General features: G+C 51.2%; 1 protein-coding gene and 1 long non-coding RNA gene across 5 annotated transcripts in view; one reads left to right on the top strand and one right to left on the bottom strand.

Moving 5' to 3' along the window:
- Window positions 1–31: 31 nt before the first annotated feature.
- LOC143016966 (uncharacterized) lies at window positions 32–505 on the top strand. The gene is made up of 3 exons (XR_012965573.1): window positions 32–122; window positions 219–280; window positions 353–505. It is a non-coding gene; the product is annotated as an uncharacterized LOC143016966 (long non-coding RNA).
- A 6,188-nt stretch (window positions 506–6,693) lies between these two features.
- Window positions 6,694–17,863, bottom strand: part of arid1ab (AT-rich interactive domain 1Ab) — a 43,096-nt gene continuing 31,926 nt past the window's right edge. For 3 of the 4 annotated variants that reach the window (XM_076171528.1, XM_076171527.1, XM_076171525.1), the window contains 15 exons: window positions 17,177–17,266; window positions 16,375–16,542; window positions 15,709–16,012; window positions 15,221–15,366; window positions 14,981–15,081; window positions 14,660–14,869; window positions 14,324–14,528; window positions 11,921–12,053; window positions 11,636–11,817; window positions 11,417–11,546; window positions 11,184–11,303; window positions 10,888–10,984; window positions 9,863–10,679; window positions 9,217–9,347; window positions 6,694–9,113 (listed from right to left, as the gene is read on the bottom strand). In XM_076171528.1, coding sequence (XP_076027643.1) covers window positions 7,170–9,113; window positions 9,217–9,347; window positions 9,863–10,679; window positions 10,888–10,984; window positions 11,184–11,303; window positions 11,417–11,546; window positions 11,636–11,817; window positions 11,921–12,053; window positions 14,324–14,528; window positions 14,660–14,869; window positions 14,981–15,081; window positions 15,221–15,366; window positions 15,709–16,012; window positions 16,375–16,542; window positions 17,177–17,266 — 4,778 coding nt within the window. In that variant the 3' untranslated portion in view covers window positions 6,694–7,169. The remainder of the gene's footprint in view (window positions 9,114–9,216; window positions 9,348–9,862; window positions 10,680–10,887; window positions 10,985–11,183; window positions 11,304–11,416; window positions 11,547–11,635; window positions 11,818–11,920; window positions 12,054–14,323; window positions 14,529–14,659; window positions 14,870–14,980; window positions 15,082–15,220; window positions 15,367–15,708; window positions 16,013–16,374; window positions 16,543–17,176; window positions 17,267–17,863) is intronic. The other variant, XM_076171526.1, reaches the window with a different exon arrangement.

The raw sequence follows: 17,863 nt of genomic DNA on the forward strand, positions 1-17,863 counted from the left end.
CACACACGCACACGCACACACACGTAGAGCGAGAAGCTTCAGGTTGGCTGGGGGCTTTGGGCTGAGATCGCTTTGTCCAGACTGCTGCACACAGAACTGATGGCTCGTGGAATTCATTTGGGGTGAGCTCGCTGATGTTTCCTCCTCCTGTGTTTGAGTCTGGAGCTTCTGCCTCAGTTTCCTTTAACCTGGTGTGTGTGTGTGTGTGTTGTGTGCAGGAGCGTGCTGGTTTGCTTGGTCGTACTAGCAGAACATGTAAACTGTCTCAGGGAACCAAAAGGTGAGTGAAGGGGAAATATTACTGTCACTTCCTGTTATGCCCTCTGTGATTGAACACTTTCTCTGTCTGCAGCTGAACTCTTTGGTCCCCGAAGCCACAGTGACAGACAATATGTTGGCTTTTCACAACAAGAGAGTGGAGCGGCTCATGTTGGAGGCAGTTACCCCCAGGATCAGTTCAGACGAGCCTCAGCCCCTCCTCAGAGCGCTCACACACACACTGCTCACAGCCAGGGAGGCCCCAGCAGCAGGTACAGGCTGGCTCAGGCGCCTCAGAGCGGCTCGCCCCCGGCCCGCTTGGCTCAGAGCGCCGCCTCGGTGAATCCCAGCCGGTGGTCCAGCTCTTATCAGGTTTATGATCGGCGGCCCTTTAGTATTTCCTCTGCTATTGCAAGTGCCAGTTCAGTGTCCAAGTACAAGCAAGACTCCCAAAGTGCTGCTGCCGACAAGAGGAAGGCCGTCTATCAGGAGGTGAGACCGCAGCCGGCTGCACAAGCGACACAGCCTACTGGCCCCTACGCTTCAGGCGGCACTTCCTCCCTAACGAGTCCTTCTAGGGGAAGTTACTACTACAAGCCTCCCTCCGGCCTGACTGCTCAGAGGCCGCCCAGCGCTCCGTCTGCTGCCCAGAGACCAGCACACAGGCAGAGTGCAGCCATGTGGGCACAAGGAGCTCAGAGAGGCTCTGCTGCTGCTGAAGTGAGGCCTCAGCTGCTCACTGGAGGCAACAAGGGGCCACGTCAACAACCCAGCATACAGATGGCAACATCGGCCACCGTCCGGGGTAGAAAGGTTCCTTTACGGCGTCCCACAAAGAGGCCCGCCCCTTATGTCTACACTCAAGAAGCAAACGCAGGAAACTACAGGCCCGCGTCGATTTCAAACCAGTGGAGTTCCAGCCCGTCTCACAGTCTGAGGGTCCCTGCAGACCAGAGGGTGAACTACCTGTCGCCTGACCAGGAACTGTCTCCCAGGTCAAGCCAACCAACTTGGGCCAGCGCGGGTCAGAACCAAGAGGCTCGCTCGCTCCCTGCCTACAGTCAAGTCCATCACCCGAGTGGGAGAACCTCGGGTCAGCGCTTTGCCCCGACTAAGACCTACAACATCCCTCAGCATTTTGGTGGCACCCCCATCCGGAGGCTCAGTCGGCCGCCGCATGACGCGAGCATGGAGAGGCCGCCGCTGAGCTACGCAACCGCCTCGCCGCAGCGTCGACAGGCACAGCCGTACCAGCAGGAGCGGCAGACGGCTCTTCCTCCCAAAAGCCAGGCGGTGCATCCACAAAGCAAGTGGATCAGGGTGAAGGGCAGGTAGAGGACAGGTAAGGGGAGGAGCTCAGATTGATCACGGGTTGTTTGTGTGCTTGTCTCATCTCTAAACTTGTGTTTCCTCCTTCAGGTGCAGCAAATGTTCAACGATAGTGTTTTGAAATAAAGTGATTTAAATGTGAATCTGTCTTGGCGCTCGTGTGTGTGTGTGTGGTTGGACTCGGTGGTGAAGGTTTGGATCTAAAAATGTGGATTTGGTGCCACCTAGCGTCAAAATGTGTGAACTGCAGAGGCGTTAAACTAAAAGGCTCTTAACAGGGGAGAAGTTTGATTCTTCCACGTTCCTATTTCAGTAAACCGGAATGCTTCAGCTACATTTGTACATTGGAGGCTCCTGAATCTGTTCACTGTCCGGTTCATGTTGCTCTACGCTGTGAAGGTCCCAGAGTTCATTAGATGACATAATGATTTAAGTATAGTGTCCCGCTGGCTGTAATGAGGCTCACATACCTGGAGGTGTCTCAGGTGAGGACCCTGTGGTTGAAGCTCGGTGATCCATGGACTCCGACCTGGCGCAGAGGGCATGAAGGACAAAAGCTTCATCAACCTGTTAATATATTGGTGGTTAAAATCTACAATCGGATTGTATTTACCTGGTTTGTCACATTGCTTTGCTGGTTCCTCTACAAACTGGGACAGTCAGTGTGTGTGTGTGGGCTGGACTCCTCTGGTGCTTTACTTCTGCGGCCTTCTGCTGGACAAATGACATCATAGCATGTTGTGGTATTGACGCGTTATATCATTAATGAACGCATTCAGTAGATTAGTATCACCATCTTCCCACCCAACAAGAATGCTTTGGGTGCGAAAAAAGGGCCCACGGAGCGCCGAAGAGCTTTTATACGAGGTGATTTCTGCCTTTTCTTTATCGTTACTGCAAATTACAACGCACTTTTATTAGTATCGCAGCCTTCAGACACTGATGCAACTCAAAGCGCGTGGCAGCAACGCAGTAAAACACTTTTTATAAAGACAATGAAAAAAGATTGAACATCTCGTTTCACCTGTATTGCTGACTGAGTGTACTTCGCCATTTTGTCCACGTGAGGGCGTTATGCGTTCAGATAACAAGCTCTGCCTGCTTACACACAAACTGCGAATAAGACTAAATGTACGTAACAAACATGCGAGCGACACATGAAGTCTCACCATCTCCTCCAGCACAGACATCAGAGGCCTCGGCTGCAGGGAAGTCATGAATTTAGATCCAATTAATATTTAATCCTGCTAGTTTTTATTTAAAATACAATTATAATTTTGTGTTGGAGGAAAATGCTGCATGTCCCCAAGTGTGACTGAACTGCTGAGATCAATGTGAGTCAATAGATGGTGACAGTTTTCGGGTGAATAGTTTGCACACACACACACACACACACACACACACACACACACACACACACACACACACACACACACACACACACACACACACACACACACACACACACACACACACACACACACACACACACACACACACACACTTCCCTCAGTGAGCAGGGCTGTGGAGAGATTGTTGGCCCTCTCTCTAGCTGAGGGGGTGGAGGGATGGCGGAGCTTTGGAAAGATTTGTTGATGCGATTATAACGGCTTGAGAATCTCTGTAGAGACATGAAAAATCTTTGGCAGCGCCGGCTCGCCGTGTGCTGTCACGACTGTCTGTCTGTCACGGCTCGGAGGAAATCCGTGACAGATGTCTCCGGGCCTGGACGAGCCGCTCAGGTGCCGGCGTGAATTGGAGTCGCTGCAGATTTGCATAGATGAGGGAGTTTCAATCAAGCTTTAGGCAGGCAGGTGGTCGGAGGGTCAGAGGTCACCTGCATTTGATTCTCACATCGTGCTGACAGGTTTCGATGCACATTCTTCTCATGGTTTTGACTCACACACATTCATCACAGTTCTGAGTGAACCTGAGACCCTCGTAGGGTGAAGAACGTCCTTTTATAAGTCAGATTTCAAAGATTTCACGACTTAAAATGTTTAACAAATGCTTTTCATTTAATAAATTCCACAGTACATTCTCACATTAATGAATCCTCCTATAAAAGATCCTTCAGGCCTGTTTGAGTCTTTCATTTCTGTTTTTGCAATTTCAGCATTTTCACCATGTTCACATGTAAAATACAGCATTGTTGTGCACGCTGAGTGATCACCACCCCTCCCCCCTCCCTCTTCTCTTCTGTTGCCTGTACCACTGTGTCAATTTGAGCCAATGACCTGTAGAGAGCGTTAGTGGCACAGAAAATAAAAGCACAGCCATCATCATCATCATCTTCATCATCATGACTCAGAAGAGTTATTTTAGGACTCACAGAGTCAGACAGGAAGGAAAGGATGACGAATTAAAGAGAAAAAACAATTTAAAAAAGTGTCTTAGTCTCAGATCAGTGGACCCTGGTGATTGTGTGAGTGGAGCGATGTCACACACAGCTTCACCCTAAAGGAAACCACATGATGATGATGATGATGATGATGGCAGCAGAGAGCTTCAGTCGTCTTCAGCTGGGTTCTCAAACTGGTGAGTGTCATCATTTTCATACTGGGACCATTCACTGACCCCTCCTGCTGATGATGTCATCACAGGAGTCAGAACAAGCTTGTATTCATCTTGTGTGACCCTTGACCTCTTACAGGCAGAGATGGACCCACACCGTGTCAGTAAGGCAGTAATGAGGGCTCCATACATACAACCCAGCTACATTATGTTCCCATGTCACAGATGACTGCTCTTATCTCTTACAGGTCACATGGTCACCACCGCTCATCTAAGCTCCTCCTTCCTCCATCACTTCCCTCCCTGTCCACTGATCTACATGCAGATGTGACTTCAGTGTCTCTTGTTGTTCTGCTGCCATCTCAGCCCCTATTAATGAACCTTCACTCAACATCACCTGCATCTTCTCCTCTCGTTATCCTGATCAGGCTCAGCTCAGCTCGGCGTTTGTCTACCTGCCTGCCCCAGAGCATGCTGGGATGTTAATTGCATGTCTGGAAACAACTGCACTCATCTCTTTCCATTCATTACATCATCCAGGGATGTTTGTAAAGATCTGTGGAGGAGGAAGTAAAGCAGCGATCACACTGGGTGGAAACACTCACTCATCTATAGATCCTTTAGGTTGAGTTGGACACAGAGCAGACAGTTCTCCTGTGACACAGTAAGACACAGCTCACGCCCTCTTCCTCCTCCTCCTCCTGAGTGACGGGTGCCTGTGGTGGACTCTGGTGGTCTCCTGATGGTTGCCGGGGGGACGAAGCAGAGGCTGATTAACAAACATGAAGACATTGATCATAACAATCAACAAACCTGAGCTGGCAGAAGGTTCTAAAGTCCTGACTCTCTTTACAGTGAAGCTCCTCCTATTAAACTGTGAGGAGCAATGAAAACCTAAATGTTAAATAAAACCTAACGGTCCACTGTAAAATGTTACTGTTTCTAATTGGAGGAGCTCACTGTTAAAAGAGTCCAGACGTCTCTAACCTCGTAACAGAAGATCTGAACAGTCTTCAATCTCTCTCTCGGTCTCTGTCGATCGCCCAAAGGAGAGAAGAGAACTCTACAGTGAGCTCACGCTGTAGAAGGTTTAGATGTTTAGATAAAGCCTCCAGGACCAAAGAGAGAGCAGGTGGAGCAACTTCAGCCCTCTGGAGCTCAGGGAGAGAAGCTGGTGGTTGGTGTTCTCTGCTGTTTGGCTCAACAGGATAAGTGTGTGTGTGTGTGTGTGTGTGTAAAAGTATCTCCATCATTGCTTCCTTAAAGTCCTGAACACCTACAGGATATAAAAACATCACATTCATCAGGAAAAAGCAGGAAGTCGTGCAGGTCAGGGTCGGTGTGAAGCAGCTTCAGACTGAACCTCAACATGAAGCTCTGAACCCAGACCAGACCAGAGAGAGAGAGAGAGAGACAGAGAGACAGAGAGAGACAGAGAGAGAGAGACAGAGAGAGAGAGAAATGAATAATGAATAAATCCACAGCAAACGTCTTACGAAGATTTAATGTACATTTATTCTTAACACGTGGAACATATAGTATAAAGATTTCATACTGAATAAATGATATTCATTAAGCCAAAAAAAGGGGAAAAAAAGAGGAATTTACATCAAGTTTAGCTACATCATCTGAAATACAAATATGCAGAATCCGCATCACTGGAGGAAAAAAAAAAGAAACAAAAGAAACAAAAACTCAAATGGTTTCTTCATCATGGTGGAGTTTTCTTTATGAAGGAGCTCAGGTGGAACTGCAGATGGAACGGTGATGTCGTCGCTCTTTCTACACCCAGACTGGAGACAAACTGAAAGTTGAAGTGTGTAAAGTTGGGGTGGCGTTTGGACAGCAGCTAAAATCCCTCCCCCCCTCTCTCCCCCTCCCCCCCCCCCCTGTGGAGCGCAGGAGACACGAGCAGGCTGAGAGGGGAGGGGGGAGGGGAGGGGGCGGCGCTCAGGTCATCCCACGGCCGTACTTTGATGCGGGGGAGAGAATCAGAATGTGTGAATCGTTAAAGATTAAAAATGGTGAAGAGCAACAGAAGTGGAGAAAGAGAGAGAGAGAGAGAGAGAAGTGTAATGTACATCATATATACACTGCAGCTTGGACTGCATCTAGAGTTGAGGACCAGTCCTAAGAGGTGACTTTTATATAAGGGTCAAGTCATACAATCGAGGGACAAAGAGGTCGGGGTGTTGTAGGTTCACCATACTTTGGGGGGAAAGCCGTTTTTCTCTCTCAACATGAACTAAAATCGTTTTTAAAAACTACAGTTTTGCTGCCAAGCCAGCGCTTCTCAGTGTGAAACAGTATTATTACAGTATGTTTACAGTTCTTTAAGGTGTACAGTACAGAAAAAAGTTCTACAATCTACTGCACGGGCCTCCCAGGACAGACGTCCGCTCACAGCCGTGGTGTGGTTCCTCCTGTGTGGGCCCAGTATAGAGAATCCAAATGACAGCAAATATACCACACCAGAGTCCATGAGTCTGTTCTAGCCTCCAAACATGAACCAGGATGTTGTGTTGAGTCCGTGCCCTCCTCCCTCCTCTCCCCCCCCCCCCCCCCCCCCCCCCCCGCAGACCCCTCCCCCTCCCCCCTCCCCCCTCCCCCCCCCCAGGGAGGAAGCGAGCACATGGATCTCCAAACTCGCTGTGAAAGAAGACAGCAAACTTTGGTTACAGTTTGTTTTTTCTGTTTGTTTTCTTTTTTTTTCTGAAGATTTTTTTATCTTTTCATTAAAAAACAAGTTCTTTCTGCCGGGCGGCGCTCTGGCTCCTATGACTGAGGCCCCAAGCTGCTCTGCTGGCCAGCAATCTCTCTCGGGTCGGGTCGGACTTTTTAAAATCCACAGCTACTTCATGATTTTCCTTCCTTTAGTGAGAAGCAGGGGGGGAGGGGGGAGGGGGTAGAAAGAAGACAGTGGAATCCGAGGTGATTTTGCATAAATTAAAAAAAAGGACAGTCAGTTTTGCTCTTAGTTCTCTTCACTCGCACGCAACAGACACACAAAAAACAAAAAAGGGTGAGGGGGAACGGACAGAGGCAGAGCTGAAACCCCCCCACGGCTGTCATGACTGGCCGATCAGAAACAGTACGTCACAGATGACCTGGGACACCAGAGAGTTCATAAGGGGGGACACTGAGATGTCCAGTAGCCGCGACTCGTACAAAGTGAACTCCGAGTGGTTCTCCTCCACCTTGGCCAGGGCGTGCAGGGCCCGGGCCGCCCGCCGCATCATGTCCACGCTGGTGGGCTCAAAGTGGTGAGCGCCCTGCATTTGTAGCAGGGAGCTCTGGCTCTGCTGGTACTGCGTGGCCGCTAAGCTGTCTTCCAAGAAGCCCAGCAGGTTTCCCACGCTGGCTTTCTGCACGGCGATCGCCCGGGCCGCCAGGCTGTCGCCCTGGGCCAAGTTCGCCAACAGCACCACCGCCATTTCCCGGCAGACGGCCACTTTGCGCTCGCCGACCAGGCGCACCAGCGAGCCGTAGAGCTTCTCCAAGCGGCTGAACGGCGGCGTGGCGAGGATGAGGTCGACGTTGTTGTCCTGGATGCTGAGCTTGCTGAGGGTCTCGAGGACCAGTCTCTGGGGGGAAAGGGAGCCGTGGGGCCCCAGCGTGGGAAAAGGGTCCAGAGCCTCGGCCGACGGGCAGACGGCCCAGTGGAGCAGCCCGTCCAGCAGCGGCAGACATATACTCTCCGGGTAGATGGACAGGTCCAGCTGGCCTGAGATGTTCGCCAGGGTGACCAGGCAGTTCTCCCGTAAAACCTCCAGACAGTCCCACCACCACTCGTCTCTTTCACAGCTCACGCCCTCGTCCTCCTCTTCCTCCTTCTCGTAGGTGACGGGCGCCTGTTTGCGTTCGGGGTGCCTGTGGTGGAGCAGCACCAGGCGGCCCAGCAGCAGCAGGAGCCCCGGGTGTTTGGACATCTCCTGGTCGTTGCCGGGGACGAAGGAGAGGCTGCGCACGATGTTGGAGACGCAGATGCAGCGTCGCGCCAGAGAGTCCTGCCAGTCGGACAGAGTGCTGAGCGGCGTCTCGTCCTTGCTGTGAGGCTCGTCCTCCAGGATCTTGATGTTGCGGCGACTCTGCAGCTCCGGGTTGATGCTGAACAGATACTTGCCGTTCTCCTTCTGCTCCTCGGCGCCGCCTCGGACCACTTCCTCCGTGACCGAGCCGGGGCGGGCGGACAGCACGTCGTCAATGGTGGCGGTGACCGGTGCGCCGATGGGAAGAGCTGGAGGGGATCTCTCTGTGGGAGACTTCTGAGACTCAGCAGACTGCGGTTGTTGCCGAGCCTTATCTTCTCTATTTGGCTTGGACTTGGACTCTGCGATTTCTGCCGCCGCGTCGGGGATCTGGATCTTCTTGCGGCTCTCCGCGGCTGCTGGCGTGGGTTTCCTCAGCTTGAGAAGGTCCATCTGGCTCTCAAAGTGCGTCTGGATATGTTCGGTCGTGTCGCCGCCACCGATGCTCCAGTGTATCAAGCCGCTGTCAAAGCTCTGCCGCCGGCCAAACTTTGACGAGTGGTTCAAGAGGAAGGGGTTCTTCTTCCGCACCACCTTGACGGGGAGTTTGTCAAACTTGCTGGCCTGTTTGGGTTTCTCTGAGGGATGGCTGGGGTCCTGTGCAGACCCTGAGGTAGAGGTACTAGGTTCCTTGACAGAAGAGGCCCCGCCTTCTTTCTCCTCCTCTTCGTCGTCTGAAGTCTTGTCTTTCTGGGAGCAGTCGTCGTCCTCCTCCTCCTGTTTCACCTGGACCACAGACGAGGAGTCGGGGTTAACCTTGGTTTCCTCTACCTCCTCATCCTCCTCTTCCTCCTCCGTGTCCATGTCCTCTGCCTCAGACATTGGGATCTCATCATCAGAGTCGTCAGCGGCGGCAGCGGCGGCGTCGGGGTCTATGAGGGTGCGTTGGCCGGTATCTCCTACTTCATACTCCTTTAAGATGCCAAAGATCTCAATGAGGCAGCGCCTGAAGTATTCAACCACCAGCTCCAGAAACCCAGGCAGCTGAGAGACAAAACAAGATGGTTATCAGAAGAGAGATGTGTGCAGGAACCCTGAGCAGCACTGATTACTGTGCAGAGGAGCGATATGGGTTTGTGGAAATTACCTGGCAGAGGTTAAAAGTAGAAATGCTATTGTCATCATATAGTAAAATGTTAATGGTGTCCAGGGCCCAGGTGCTCTCAGCCAGTAAGCCTGACTTAAGAGACATCATTACTCTCCAAGCCTCAGGAGTACCTGTGAGAGGAGAGAAACAGGGTGAATATGAAGGACTGAGGGACGCCGGCGTGATCGTTTACTTTACTATCTGTTGTGTCTGTTAACGTTTTCCTAAACCAGGGCAGCCGGGGCAGCCGGTCTTTGAGTCATTGAGGCAGGAAGAGGAGCCGACAGAACTTTGGCAATGTTACAGGAGCGATTAGAGCAAACTTGAACACGTCGTGGAGTTTAAGCACTTTCATCTAAACTTCAACCAAATCAGCATTTATACACACACACACATTCACTTTGAATCATGAGAGTCATCAGAATACAGAAGAATAAAGACAGCAGAGTGTTCAACCACTTCAACTCTCACTCAAACTTAACAATTCATGATCTAACATTCCATGTACATGTGACCTTTGACCTGTGACCTCATTATCCCATACAGCCCTTCCTCTCCTTTCCTAGTTACCAATAATCACTCATGTTTATATTCGATGCCGTGTCAGTGATCTGCGTCTCGTGTGTGACTGGATGAGGATCCGTACCGATGTCTTTCATGGTGAGCCGTTTGCGAGGCTTGAGGTGGGGCTGTGAGGCTTCCACTGAGCCGGGAGGGAAGGCCACATCTCTCCTGATCAAAGGGGGCTGTACCAGGGCCTGGCCGATGTGGGAGGCCGGCACCGGGGGTCCGGCTTTCTGCATCTTGTTGGCCGGATGCATGTAGGGGGACTTGCTGGGCGACGTCCTGCTCTCCATGGGCCGGGGCATGGGCGCCGGGCTGGACACCTGGGGAATGTGGTTTTGGGCGGTCTGGTAGTTGGACGGCAGGGGCCGGGACATGGGCGGTCCGGTGCCGCCGGGACCAAAGGGCTGCCGCTGGTTGACGTGTCCGGGCCACTGACCCTCGTGGTTCATGCGCTGGTCTGACGGCATCATCTCTTCTGAGCGGTTCATGCCGTGGTAGCCGGGGCCCTGGCCCGGTACGGGAGGTCCCTGTCGGTTGGGATAGTTGGGATAGCCCATCTCGTTCCGGCCCTGCCACATAGGACCCTGAGGGCCGTCGGGACCTGAAGGCATAGGGCTCCCGATCATCTGGGGGGGCATGGGAGACTGGGAATTGGGCCCTGCGCCTGCTGGGCCTCGCTCACGGACAAAAGGGAAAGGGAACTGGTTCTGTGGGCCCGGTGGTCTGCGGTCGCCCCCGGGGTATGCGTTGTACTGATTATACATGTCTTGTTGGCCCTGGGGACCCGAGGGCTGGGGTCCAGGCTGCTGCTGCCCGCTGTAAGAGACGTTGTATATTTCCCCCTCGTGTCTCTTGGCAGGAGGCCCGTAGCTTCCATCCACAGGACGCTTGTAGTTCTGTCAGCAGAGAACAGTCAGCATCAGATTAGGTTCATACCATCATAACGTTTATCTAATTAGATGTAGTAATCCTGAAACAAGCACAAAACACCATAAATAAATGGTTTGTCTTCATCTTTGCAGTCTGAGTGAATGGACTGAGACGTTACAGAGGACAGTGGAGCAGGAATGGGAACGCTGCCACCAGTGAACAAAATGTTCTTACCGGCTGCTGCTGTGGATACATCCCTGGCTGCTGATTTGGGTACGGGCCACCAGGGGGAGCTCCTTGGCCAGGGTACTGATTGGCAAAGGGTTCATGGCTGTAAACAATAACAAAAGGAAAATGTTGTTGTCAATGTTTTTCATTTCTTAAGTTTTCAGTGAAGTGTGATGCAATCCACTCATGGAGTCCTGATCCTTCTACACTTGTTCAGTCTCCTCCTATTGGCCCTAACATCTCTAAAACAACAGGCTCCTTCCTTTGGTCATCACACAGACCAATCACGGGGCTCTGCTCACCGTTGCTGTGGCGGAGGGCGGCTGGGCGAGTACATCCCTGTGTCGGCTCCAGAGGGCATCAGGTTGGGCTGAGGAGCTCCTGGTCCCATGCTGCCTTCAGGGCCCATGCCTGGCTCCGGTCTGTAATCACAACAAACACTCCTCATCAGTGTCATACTACGGTAAAGACCATGTAACGTTGGCACAGAGAAGAGGATTCACTCATCGTGCTGATAACAGGAAGTGGCCTTTACCTGCGTTCATATCCGTACGGGTACTGTTGTCTCTGGCCCATCTGCATGTTGCCCATGGGGCCCGGGGCTCCTCTGTTGTACTGCTCTCCCATCCCACTGTTGGGCCCGGGGCTCATGAACTGCTCTCCGGCTAAACAACACATAAAGACACAATATTCTTAGTTTCAGCTCTGAATGAGGCTTCGTAGCGTGCAAGCTTACGGTTAAGCCGGCGCTCACCTTTCCTCATGCCACCAAAGGGGTCCTTGCTGGACTCGTAGGGACCCGGACCCATCCGACCCATCATCTCTGGACCACCCATCCCGGGTTGGTAGCCCTGAGAGTTTGGAGTCATGGCGTTCCTTCTTGCAAATGCTGGATCTCCACCATCAGCAAAAGGGTCCTGCAGGTTAACACTACTCCTACAGGAGGGCAAAGGTCGTGTTAGGAAAAAAATCCACCCAGGGCTCCAACAGTTTGGGTGAGTAGTGTATGCATGCGTCTATATGTTCATGCATCTCATACCTGACACCAGGCATGGGGGGCATCTGTGTGTGAGGGGTGGAGGCTGGGGTCGGGGGCTTCAGGTCTCCCCCTTCTGCCATGGAACTACTTGTGGACTGGGGAGTCTGGGGGCCTTGGAGCGATCCAGATCCAGCTGCAAAGCAAGAGCATCAAGACACTCAGGGCACAAAGCAAGAAGAGGAAAACAAGCGCCCTGTCCTCCGGCGTGTAATATTCAAAGACTCAAGAACTCAGAGAACATCCCCTGCTCCCCTTCCCTCCAGGAGTGACTGGAGGAGCCGATAGCGAGTTCCCGGGATAGTCTGGTGGATGGGCTGAGCTCTGCTGGGGACTTTCAGGAACACATGCTGGTTTTGGCAATCCCAGATCCCATTAAGTGGCGCACAGAGGAACACAGTTTGCATCAAGCTGGCTGGCTTGAGTGCTCAGCCAGCAAAAATGTTGAATCCAAAAGCTCACCATCGCATGCCAGCCCTCAGCCCCGAGCACCAGTGACTCTTGGAGTCACAGACAAACTACAATCTAAACACAGAGCAGCAGATTACTGTCCTGTGCAGACAACTACTGAGGGAATCCTGTTGTGTATTTGTGCGTTAGAGGTGTATTTGTGCAGTGGAATGTATGTGTGTGTGGCACAGTGGTGTTCATCCTTAACTTCAGCTCAGGACTTCTCACTATTAGAATGCCAGTCTGATGACTCACAGGTTCCCATTCATTAAACTGGCACACACACACACACACACACACACACACACACACAGCAGGGTCATAGACAGGTCACATTTATTCACATTTTCTCACATCACCCTCTCACTCTCACACATGCACCGAGCGGCTCCCCCTCCCCTCCCCTCCCCCCCTCCCTCCCCCTCCCCTCCCCCTCCCCCTGGGCAGGGATTTCCCTCTGAAGATGAAGGGAGGGAAGGGGGGAGGGGATCTCATGAGGATGGAGTAAAATAGCATGGGGGAGAGTGAGAGAGCGAGACAGAGGGAGGGGGGGCGGGAGGGCGGGAGGGTGGGAGGGTAGGGTTGTGTGACTTTTTACACACATACACACAAAGCTTCCCCCATTCATCATTTCTGGCTCAGCACTAATCTCCAGAGTGAAGCTTTGCCTCTGTAGCCCTGGGGCCAGGCAGCAAGGCACCAGGCAGCCAGGACAAACTACTGACGGCGACATCACTATCATCAAGTCACCCCTCACTCCCCCCCCCCCCTTACACACACACACACACAAACACACGTTTCCTTCATACTAATGAGCCTGACGGAGCAGACAGGCACCCTGATGTCTCCTGTAACTCCACCCGGGTGCTGACTCAGCGCCCCGTGGCTGGCAGCCCGAGTCTTGGCCAGACAAAGCAGCACGTGGTGACTCCTGGTGTGGCTCGGCTGGTAAACACACAAGAAGGATCCGTGCACCGATAAACACTTTCTCAGGGCAACGCAACCAACAGACACACATCAAACTCTAAACAGAACCTCCTGTCTTTCCCTCTACGGTTGTTTACCAAGAATTGGTTCTGACTCAGACCTTTCCTACTAAAAATGCTGTTTAAACATCTGGACACACATCAGGACGGAGGATATCCAAATCAGGTACAGCTAGCAGAATACAGCCAACAATCTGTTTTATATCTTTACTTTGGAAGAAATACTACATCAGTATTGATACCAGATTATGGTTCATAGCAGCCCAAGCTTTAGACAAATGGGCTGATTTCTGCAATAAACACAAGAGAACCAGAGCTGTAATGCAACTCCCAGAAGCACCTTTGCCTAACTCACCTCTGGAATCACACACAGACCAAGTTTATTCACTGGGATTATGACATTTCATCCACCAACTTTCACTCAGTTCATTCAAAGATTTGGCATGGAGGCCGGGTTGGCAAAAAGGAAAACAAACGTGGTGGGAGTCTGAAAGGACAAGCTGATCGTCCTGCCCTGTGGAAATGCCAGGGAGCCCCCCCACCCCTCCCCCCGACCCCAAGAGGCGCTCTCATGAAAGTGTCCGGAGAGCGCGGTGCACTTTGATGACTTACAGCTAAACTGCCGTCATTTGCAGCAGCTTCTCCTATAAAGCAAAGCAGCGCTGATTGATGAAGCCCCAACCGGAGAGACGACAAAAGATGGTGTAAGATTGCCTTTTAAAATTGCAATTAATAGGATACAATAAAATCTACTAGTTTATAGGGAGATGATGCGAGGCAAACAAGAGGAGGGAGGGAGGGAGGGAGGGAGTGTGTGATGAATTGCATGGAAACCACACTGCACCCAAGGGAGACGGAGGGAAAAATGAAATAAGCTTTCATTCATTTCATACGAGTGTAATTTGATGTGTAACTCGGTTTTGCACCGAGGGGAAATGCTGATGAGATCTAGGAGGATAGCGATGCTCACCTGGGCTGGGAGGCTGGATCTTAGGCTGGTTCTTTTTGGCGTCTGCGTTGAAAATGTCCGGGGGTGGGTCTTCGCCGCGCTCGATCTTGCACTCGAAGGCGTACAAACACTGGATATACTGTTTCTTTAGTGAACTGGCCGCGCTGCTCGACGTGCCCACGTTCAGGTTGGTGGCCAGTTCCCTCCACTTCTTGTTCTTGTTCACCTGGTGGGCGGAGGGGAGGGAGAGGCTCACACACAGCTGAACACAACACCACAGCACAGCGCTGCCTGTTCTCCTCTGTAGGATCACAGGCAGCAGGAGGAAGGAAACGTTTGGGTGAAGTCCAAGCGTACCTGGGTGAGGCCACCGATCTCTTTGACGGAAACGTAGAGTCTGAAGAGGTCGAGAGGCTTGCGGCCCACGGCGGGGAGGTTGTTCATTCCCATGGCTTTCTCTTCGGCAAAAGCCAAGAATCGGTCCACCCACATCTTCCTCTCAGGCTCTGGGCCAAGCTCGTACAGACGAGTGATCTTCTCGTTGGTGATGGTGGAAGAGCTTGACTTCTACAGGACAGATGACAGGACGAAAAAAACGGTGAGAATAAGAAAACAACACGAACACTCACACTAATACAGACGGAGGAGGAGGAAGGGGAGGAAAAAACCCATTTCTACCTTTTTGGATTCAGGCTTGGGAGTCCCTTCCACCTTGTTGTTCATCTTCTGGGCAGGGTTCATTTTGTCCATGCCAAACTCTGGACTGGGAGCCATTCCTGCTGGTTAGGGAGTAATAAGACACGGTTATAAAATAAACAACACATTATCAGTCTATAAAACCGTTTTATGGACAAAACTTGTTGGCCCCCAGTGAGACTCCAACGATGTAATCAGGGCTAGAATTAAAGAGTGACTCACCGGGGGTGTTGTTGGCCATGTTGGCTCCCATAGGGTACGGCCCTGAACCTGCCTGGTTCATCATACCGTGCATGCTGTTCATGCCAGGGCCATATGGAGAGCCTGCTCCCATCATGCCCTGGGACATGTTAGGATAGCCAGGTGGCCTGCAGGAGAGAGAGTGACTTTTAAGTAACAATCAGGAAGTAACAGCTGATAAAATGCTGAACATGACATCAATCATGAACAACATTATCAGAGCATGTAGGAAATGAAATGCATGTTCTTTTACTGCCTGTCTCTTCATAGACAGGTTAATAACTTTATTTTATGATGCCACATTAATGTTAACACAGTAGTGATGCCTGGGGTTAAGATCAGACACCTGTGATCCCACCAAGAGAGAAAGAGTCAAAGCTTAGGAGTCTTAATAAGGAGATGATCCCCATGAGTCAGCTGCTCCCCTGTGTGTCACTGAGATGCTTCTGCAGACAGTTGCAATCACCTACCTGTTGTGTATGGAGTTGGAGGGTCCGTGGTGCATGGAGGGGGGGCCGCCCTCTTTCCTGTTCATGCCTGGGGGAGGACACATCCCGGACGCCACCTGAGCGGGCATCCCAGCCATGTTAGGGCCCATTCCAGGTCCGTAGGGTCGAGCGCCCATCTGCCCAGGGCCCAACCTGCCAGGTGGCATGTTTCCATACGGAGCCCCACCACCCTGACCTGGCATGGGGTTCATTGAGCCGCCCATGCCAGGACCAGTGGGGTAGTTGGCGTTGGGCATCCCTGTGTAACCGGGCTGTCTGGGATAACCTGGAAGGGTCAGGAAGGGAGAAAGCTTTAGACTCATACCTCTCTCATCAGACGCCTCATCGCAGCAGCATGCTTTGTTTACTAAATGTATTTTAGTCTAAACTGAAATCTACAGGGGCCTTTTAGTCTCGTCTCCCTGATGAGTCTCAGCAGTCCAACTCTAACTGTACCTCTATGTGATGAGCACACAGATGGAGCCCTCAGAAACTATCTCTGCAGGCTTTGAGTCATATCAGCAGAGACTTTAACATTATTGTATCATAAATATACACGAGAGAAACACTGTGGCACAGGACAAGGATCTATAAATGACCCTGTGATTAACCCTTAACCCCACTGGCTCTGAGGTATGCAGGCCTCACCTTGCGGGCCATACTGGGCCCCCTGAGGGCCGTAGTTTCCCATAGAGTTGTTCTGAGGATAGGGTCCCATCCCAGCATGCATTTGGCCTCCCGAGGACTGCCGTGGGGATAAGGCAGAGCCAGGTTGTCCAGGGGAACCGTATGGCGGCATCTGAGTACGCATGAACACTGAAGATGCACAGGATAAGGTAGAGAGGAGGATGTTAGTGAGATATAAACATTTCACTGTTTAACACATTAAATAAAGGGATAACGTGAGTAAACTAACACGTTATGACCTACTGGGAAGAGAATGGCTCTGTGCTTCCTTAGGAGCATAAAGCATTTGGCCTGACGTGCTGACAACAAGCACATTCTTATTTAATACTTCAGCCTGGAGGGAGTGTTTACTGGTGGAAGACTGAATGAATATAAATTCCAAAAAATCACACCTAAGGCCTGGCGGGTACACGGCACACAGTCTGTGTGTGTTTACACGCACTCAGTACTCAGGGATTTGTCCTCACTGCCATTAAGAGGCAACCATGATTAAGCTGGTGATTAAGCTGTAAACATGCACAGGAACAGAACTCCACCGCTCTCAGAGTGTACTGGACATGTTGCGTAATCACAGTCCAGTCTGCCCAGTGAGGAGACGCATGGAGTGTATCTGATGTACCTGATGAAGAGGTTTACAGGGAAGCATAGTTTGATTTGGGCCAGGTTTAAGGTTTAGACACGACCTCTGAAAGTTCAGATTTGTAAAGGAAGAACGTTTGGAGCAGACGAGAGGCTCGGTGTCGTTCAAAGAGCTCACACTCACCCCTGTCCTGGCCCATGGCTGACTGGTTCATGGAAGAGTGCATGATGCTGTCTGACTGGACGCTGGGTGGCCGGGGAGGCATCTGGTTACCTGCAGGAGAAGAAGAGGAGCAGCACTTAGGATCTTGACCTGCATCATGCATGAGTCAGGGCTTACAGTACATGGCTGCTGTGCTGAACATGGAGCGTCTGCTGTGACAATCAGTATGTATGCACACCATTCTCACTTTGCAGAATGTCTAAAGCTCATCTATTTCCGTTTTAAGACCAAAACAAAAACAAAGGGTAGGCAGGAATGTGTGGCGGCCTCCTAACTTGTGTTTTCTGCTGTGGAGATGTTATGAGAAACATAATGTTCCCATCTGGCTCCACACGTGATGATGAATTACAAATGTCAGCCGTGTGTGTTTGTGAGTGAAAGTATTCTAAATTAAAACTCTAAATCTGTCCTGGCTGTTTACTGAGCGTTTCCTCTGATCCTACACACTCACACACTCATGGCAGCACGCTCTAAAGCAAGTTTAGGAGTTAATTTTCCTCTATATCTCCATACATATTCTTAATCCAGCCTTATTCTATTCTACATGCTTTAACTACTGTATAATTGTTTGTTATGTTTCTGGTTTCACTTTAAATTCTCATTCTTTAGGTCAAAATGAATGATGCTGGTTGATTGAAGTGTGTTTTG

The sequence above is a fragment of the Genypterus blacodes genome, unplaced genomic scaffold (assembly GCF_046128005.1).
Source record: "Genypterus blacodes isolate CSIRO-AG114 ecotype Tasmania unplaced genomic scaffold, CSIRO-AGI_Gbla_v1 ptg000258l_1, whole genome shotgun sequence".
NCBI classification, from domain to species: Eukaryota; Metazoa; Chordata; class Actinopteri; order Ophidiiformes; family Ophidiidae; genus Genypterus; species Genypterus blacodes.